Source organism: Olea europaea, chromosome 4 (assembly GCF_002742605.1).
Source record: "Olea europaea var. sylvestris chromosome 4, O_europaea_v1, whole genome shotgun sequence".
In the NCBI taxonomy this organism is placed as follows: domain Eukaryota; kingdom Viridiplantae; phylum Streptophyta; class Magnoliopsida; order Lamiales; family Oleaceae; genus Olea; species Olea europaea.
Window position 1 is genome coordinate 6033156 of NC_036240.1, and position 7854 is coordinate 6041009.

The 7854-nt window shown below is 30.1% G+C and overlaps 1 protein-coding gene across 1 annotated transcript; it reads right to left on the reverse strand.

Moving 5' to 3' along the window:
• Positions 1 to 7073: 7073 nt before the first annotated feature.
• On the reverse strand, positions 7074 to 7830 carry LOC111393402 (GATA transcription factor 16-like). The gene is made up of 2 exons (XM_023018915.1): positions 7657 to 7830; positions 7074 to 7536 (listed from the first exon to the last, which is right to left on the reverse strand). The coding sequence occupies exons 1-2, from the start codon at positions 7777 to 7779 to the stop codon at positions 7219 to 7221; spliced, it is 441 nt and encodes a 146-aa protein (XP_022874683.1). The 5' UTR covers positions 7780 to 7830; the 3' UTR covers positions 7074 to 7218.
• Between the last annotated feature and the right edge of the window lie 24 nt (positions 7831 to 7854).

A 7854-nucleotide genomic window follows, 5' to 3' on the forward strand; every position in this document is an offset into this window, starting at 1 on the left:
TCCAATTGCAAAGCAACTGACCCAAAATAAATTATAATCCATTTAATTTAAAAAAATAAATGAATTTGAGATCTGTAATGGGTAAGGATGAGCGTAGTCGTGGCATGGTTGAAGATTTCTCTATGTTGTAATGGTATAGCCGTTTAGGAGTTTTTTGGAATTGAGAATCAGGAGTTTTGATTTAGGTGTTTTAGGGTTTGGGGGTTAGAACGTATTAATTATGTGATTAAAGGTTTAATAAGCTAATAGGGTATTATTCAAATTCTTTAATTTTGGAGGGTAGGTAATCTAATTTTCCCAAAGAAAAAGGGAAAATTAGGCCAGGTTCTTCTATCTCATCAAAATTTTGAAAAATCCTTCCAAACTTAAATTTTGTCTCCAGATACGGTTTTTACCAAATATTCCAAAGTAAATCTTTCAAGGCCAACCAACTTCATAATCCTCTTTCCATTCTCTCTCCCTTTACTCCAAGATTTCCCCAAGTACACCAAGTCCCCATTACAAACAAGATACGTAGTAAAAAGCTGAAAAATTCTGTACTTTAACCACATCTCTTCCTCTCACCATATGCTTCCCTGCCAATATCTCTAGCAAAGTCGTTTTCCTTGATTGATCAAAAAATAAACACTATTCTAATTCTCAGTCAAAAAAAAGATCCAAGTCCGTTGGCGTCGACAAGGAAACACTGCGATCCGACTAAGATATTGAGATTGAAATAGAACAATAAATGGGTTTTGTAATCATGTGAGAATTGCATGCCATTCACTTGTATACTATGACTTCTTCTCCATTAGTTGATGGAACTTAAATGAGAAGCAAAGAGCCTGTTGACAATGTGATTAGATTTGAACCTTAAAAATGTAAATAATCAACACTTATGAAGTTCCTTTTTACGATTTTGTTATTGTGATTGGGAATATGTTTGAAAATAACATTGTTGAACTTGAGAAGAAATTGATAGTGTCAACACATATGAAAAATTAGCTTTGAATCAATTAAACTAATGTATACATGATGTTTAACGAAGGAGGTTGTGAAAAAGTGACATTCTATTACTACTTCTCTAAAAACATGTCACTATCTCATTTGAACATTTAAGAAGATGCATAAGTGTGCCTTTGTAAAAATTTGAACATATAAATTGAAGCCTTGTTTTATGCTAATACATAAAAGATGGTTTTGAATCAATTACATTGATGCATGCAATGTGTTTGTTTAAGGAAAATCTGAAAAAGTGATAGAATGTCACTTTTCTAAAAAAAAAGTCACATTATGTCATTGGAGCAATTATATGTGTACATTTTTCTTGAAAATTTGAACATACAAATTCAAGCCATGTTTTATATTAATACATATAAAAATGAAAACTTTGAATCAATTAAATTGATGCATGCAAGGCATATACTCAAGGAGAATGTGGCAAGGTGTGTCACTTTTTTATTTTCTATCACTTTTTTTTAATCTGTGTTACTTTTTAAAATTCGTCACTTTTTTTTTTCTAAATTTCTAACACTTTTTAAATTTTTGTCACTTTTTAAAGTAGTTGTCACTTTTTTGAATGTCACATTTTTTAGTATTTGTCACTTTTTTCAATTTTCTTGAAATTACTATTACATTTTTTTTAGTGACAAACATCACTTTTTAATAAATGTGAGATTGTAAGTCATTTTTTAATAAAAATGTGATGCTACACTTTTAAAAGTGACATTTTGCCACTTTTTTCTTTTTTCTTTTAAGAAAAGTAAAAATTTTTATATAAAAAAAAATGTGACATTATGTCACTTTTTAATTTTAGACAGTATTTTTTACTTCAAAAAAACTTTTCATATGATTTTTCAAAAAACCTCTAATTTTAAGGATATTTTTGTAAGTTGCCCAAAGATAGAAAGTTAAAACCCAATTGACAATCTTAAGCACCCTCGTCTGATTCCCATGTATCTCTCAAATACCCATACAAAATATCCCCAATTTACCTCCTCAGCATCTCTAACTTTCCTAATTTCTCTGCGTTTCTAATTTTGTCGATTTTCGTTACGTCTCTTTCCATCTCTAAGCAACATATTCTGGCCCTCCTCGGATCGGATATGGTATTCTCAAAATTAAGGTTTTCTCTTCTTCTTCTTCGATTTTATTTTGTATGCCCCTCTCAATTATTCTACATCCTTTCTATTTTTTATTATTAGTTTATGTAGCTAAATATATTATATATAATTATGTATCGGTAAATTAACAATGTCCAGAAGTCTCTTAGTTGGGTAATTTTAAACATGGGAGAGATGATTATTTTGTGTCCAAATCACAATTATCAGTGCATGTATCATTAAATTTTTGGTCTGGCAAGAGCACCAAGTTGATATAAAATTATAAATGAAGTGGCAACTGGCAAATTTGTGTGGTAAAATGAAATTCGATGGCATCCTTGTATGTCAAATTTACTTGATTTCCATGAAAGAAAGAAAGAAATTATGTAGTTTTTGCCAAAAAAAAAAAAAAAAATTATAGTTTCCACTAGGGGTGAACACAGTTCAATTTGGACGATTTGTGCTATATTTTAAAGTCAGACAATTTCATGTGGTTTGGAAAATTCCAAACCAAAGTAAACCAAACCATAATTTGAGGTTTGATTCGGTTCCACGGTTTACCTATCAACATTATAATAATATATTTAAAATAAGTTAACACGTAAATTTAAACGAGAACTAATAATATTTAATGTTAAAATTACATTCATATTTACCATGAAATTCATGAATAAATTATTTTCAAAGTTGGTTACTAAAAGATGTCAATAGAACAAAGACGTTTTTCTTCATTTTTATTTACCTTTTCTTATTTGACTTTTATATTGTCATATAACAATTGGTAAATGTAGAGTCATATTCTGCTATTATAGTTTGGTTAAAACTCATTTTATTTTACTAGTAAGTTGTTAAATAATGATTAAATAAGATATGTTTAGATGTACAAAGATTGATAGAGTTTAGACTTAGTGAGAATTGATGAATTTCATTTTCTAACTAATTTATGAAAGTAGAAAGTAGTAGTGCTAGTTAAGAAACTTTAACACTTTCGCACAATTAATACATTCTGTCATTTGTTCTTTCCAAACCACAAAAAAAGTTCATTAATAACCTATGCACACAAATAATCTTTGCTATCCAAAATACTTTTTGAATGAAAATTTGAGACTTACCAAGAAGAAGATAGAACGAGACGATTCAAGTAGAAATTAGCAAACTAATAGACAAAATGTGATTGGCGATTCATTTAGCAATGACAGACAAGCAACAAATGTTTTGGAAATGAGAGCTTATGTTAAGGCTTCTAAAATTTTGTACGTGATTTGTTGTCGTAGTTTTATTGAATTATGATTTGGATTGTGTAAAATCTTTTTTTTTTCCCCATTTCATATGATTTTTAATAATTTTAGTATAGTAAATATTGGGGGGAGGACATGTGTTGTGAATTTGTTAAGTCATGGACCAATAATGATGAACCTAATTTACTATTTATGATTATTTCAATAAGCTGATTTATTCTAAAAAGTGGAAACTGTAAAATTTATAAATTAATAAAATTAATGTTTTAATTAAAAAATTTAAAAGCGCTGCAGTTCGGTTTGAAAATCGAAACCTAAATCAAACTATTTTGAAATGGTTTAGTACGGTTCGAGGAAAAAATTACGGGTCCACATGGTCCTGAACCAACGGTTTTCAAATTAACGGTTTCGGTTCAGTTTGCGATTTCGCGATTTTTGAGCAACTCTAGTTTCCACACCCATTTTTTATTTTTTTAATATTTTTTGACATTCATTTGCCTTCTTTTTGTGTATTTAATAAATTTATGTAAGCAATAAATCTAAAATTTATCTATCAAGTTTTATAATTTATCAAATTTTACCTCGTGGACAAATGAATGAATTGTTGATGCCTTGTAGGGTTAAATTTTAATGAATTATTATTGGACTAATAGATTATTGATGATTTTTAATTTTATTTTTTTGAATTTAAAAATTCACAAACAGAAGGATAAATTCTTACCAAAAAGAGTAGGAATTTTCGACAACAAAAAATGTGAAGACGGATCTTCGTAGCAAGATAGATCATGACTTTCCTTCAGATTATATTACACTTTTCATCAAACGAAAATACTAGGAAGACTGATATAGATTTTATTGTAGATGAATTTTATGTTTCAAAAATTTGTCAAAAATAACTTTAAATTAGATGAAAACGACTTTTAATATTATACATGAATTTATTATATTGACTTTCTTATAATTTAGACCATGCGTTTTAAATTCCTGGATCTGCCCGTCTTTCTTCTGGAAAGTATCTTTCTCCAGCGAACTCTTGGTTAGCAAAGGTTCGTTCTTATTGTCACTTTTGGTCTTCTTTAAAAGAGATTGGATTTGAGCCAGGTATTGAAGGTAAGATGCTGCAGCAAAAATCTGGGATTTCTTACTTTCCCTTTTCATATTAGTTCACTCCCCAGTATGAAAGGACCAACATTAAGGCATCGGTCATGTTTGATACAGTTACCATGAGCCTTAATATATTATATCTCGGAATTGGTTAAGTTAGAATATGTGAAAAGTGATTTTGTTTCAATTTTAACCAAATATTCGAACTTGATTCGAAGGTCAAATTATGAAAATAAATAGACTAATTTTACTCGTCAAGTCGATCGTTATAGTATATTTAAAATAAAAAAATCAATTCCGAATGAATGAGATATCGTAACATAACATTCCATTCATCTTTTCCTAGCCAAAATTTTGCATAAATCTGTTTCCATTCATACAAGGAGTACAAAAACCAAATTTTGGTTATTTGTTATCATGTTTTGGAGTGCTACAAACACAAAAAGATAGTCATTGTATCTTAAGAGTTGATTGTTATCATCTGTAGGCATCGTTGCGAGGTAAAATCAACCTAAGGACAAAGAGTTCAACTCTTGCCTTGATTTGGGCCTTCTAATATAATGAGTCCATCAAAATAGTTCAAATATTTTTTAAAATAAATAATTAATTAAAATCTTGTTAAGGCTATGATTTTTAATGAAAAAATAAATAAAATTTTTATTTTTCTAATTTTTCAATTTCGGATCGGGTTATCGGATCGAATATCTGATAACATAGCTAATCGGATTTGGATTTAACATTCAAATATTCATTGGATTATTGGATCGGATGATAATTCTTAATAGATCATATCTGATTTGAGTAGATTCGATCCATTGATAGCCTTACATGTCTATGTATCCCCACAGCCGCCACTTCTTGTCTCTCCACCAGCCGGCCGCCCTTTCTTTTTTATTTGTATGTGTGCTTTTGTAAATCCCCTAAATTCGGCCGCCAAACAATGTTTATCTAAAACAAATTCAACCCACTTTCTCCCGTTATGAGGCCCAAATTCAATTCCGTTACAATTGGTCTAGGCCCAATAAACTTCTCACTTTTCAAATTGGTTTGGAGCCCAATTAAATATTTCTCATCAAAGCATCATTTTTTCCAATTAATGAATTTTAGTCATGTATCCCATTAAATTGTACAGCCCATGTCTTCTTCAATTCAATTTAAGCCCTTCAATTTCCAAAGTGTTGAATTTGATCTCCAAACTTGTCCATTTCATTCATTTTCATCATTCTTTCTTTTCGAAGTGCTTCGAACGAGTCCCTAACTAAAAACAAAAGAAAATTAACGTAAGTTAAATAAAAATTAATAATTTGACAACTTAAAAACTTAATTATATAGTCCGAATAAGTGCACAAAATGCACTTATCAAGTGATTCCAACAAATTTTTTGTTTAGAAGGCATTTTCTCCCATTTCAAATGTCTTAATTAACTTCTTAAAAATTACTTTCCACTTTAATCAATTTCTTCAACCTTGCACGCTCTGGTTCGAGACCAAACCGCTCCCTACTCTTTTCTTTGCGTTGGAAGAAATCATTTGTAGCTTTGGGAGAAAGAGGAAGAAGACGGGATGGGAGAGAGGGAAGCACTCGTTTAATTTCCTTTTCTTCGACTTCATGGTTCTTTTGTAATTTTTTTTTGAAAAAGATAACCATTTAGAAGGGAAGAATGGGAATAAATGTGAGGCTTAAAACATGGATGATGTTATATGTACATCATGATGTATATAACGATATCCATAGTTCTCACATGGAGAGAGATCTACTTCAAATAAAATATAATTTATTCGAAATGAAACCCTCTCCATGTAAAGGAATGGACATCGTTATAAATACCGCATTATGTACAAATATCATATACCTAAAACATTCCCCCTTCTCCCAAAGTCCCACCAAAAGGATTTTAGACCAAACATTTTCCCTCCATTCCCGTAAACGGATAAAGAAATAAAGATGACAAATCTTGAAAAATAGGAAACTCCCATTGAATAGCCATTAACATACCTTGAAATGATCATTTTGTCAATAACTCGTGCATTTATCTCCCTAATCAAGTTATTAGCTGGAAATTCCTTCTATTCTTTGATAAATTAAAATTTAATACTAATACCAAACATAAAAAGGGATCAATATCAATATCATATATTTAAGGCCCATTTAACCCCTATTAATTTTTATTTCATTACATTTCATTTTTTTATCATATTTTCAATTATACAGTCTTCTATAAAATAATATTACATGTAAATAAAAAAAAATTCTTCTTTTTCAATCACTCATTTTTCAAACAAAAAATATTATTTCATCCATTTTCATTTCAAAAAAATGAGGGGTCAAAGCAGGGCTTAAACAAAATTAAACATGATTTAAAGACTCGTTTGGTATTTTTTTGCTACTTATAGTAAAACTTTTGAAGAAATCTATTTTAAGACAACTTCCTATAAAAATTCTTCTATTCTTACAAAATATTTTCAAAAATTATTCAAACATGTTAAAAAAATAATTTTTTAATTTAAAAACTTTTGTTTTTTCAAAAACTTTGCCAAACAAGCCATAAATAACTTATGAAAGCACAATATGTTAACACAATAATCAACATTCATTCATTTGCAAAAATTTTGAAAAACAAAAAATTGCAAGCAAATAAATTTTAAGAAAATGAAATTCAATTTGGATTAATTTATCTACTATCAAAGGTACATTTGGAAACCCCGTTTCAACTCAATTTGTCCTCTTTTCCTCGTTGAGCTCATGGTACAACTGCTTGAATAAAAGGTACTACTACTGCTGCTGCTGGTACAACTCTAAGCATAAACAGAGCCACAAGATAAAGCCATTAAAAGAAATGCAGCTTGTTCCACCTCTCCCAACTTTCTCCTTTGAGGAGTATTTGATCTTGGTTTTTGCAGTGCTACATCTCTACCAAATGCCCATAATTTCCTCTTTAATGAATCTCCAATCTTGCTATTGGCACTCTCTCCACTGCTGCTGGTACTACTTTCATTGCTGTGGGTACTATTCTTGGTGCTTGCATATTTCTTTGATTTCTTGTCTTCTTTGTTCACTCCCATTAAAGCCCTCCTCTTCTTCCTGCTCCTGATCCCACACGCATTGCACAGTGACTGCACATAGCAAAAGATCAAGTAAATCAGATCACATAAATTAGTTGACGCTTATTTGTCAGATACCATCATTACTTCTTATCCCAAAAAATCCGTATACATATATGTATCTATATATACCTTGGGGCCAGCAGGACCGCCTCTCCAGAGGGGGGTTTTGGAGGTTCCACAATCAACACAAGTTTTAACCTGGGTTGTAGAATCAGATGAAGCCTTATCACAAATTGGATTTTGCGTGTTCATGTCTTCAGAATCTGATCCCTGTTTAAAAAATCAAAGAATCAAATTAATCAAACTTCATCATATCAAACAATCAAT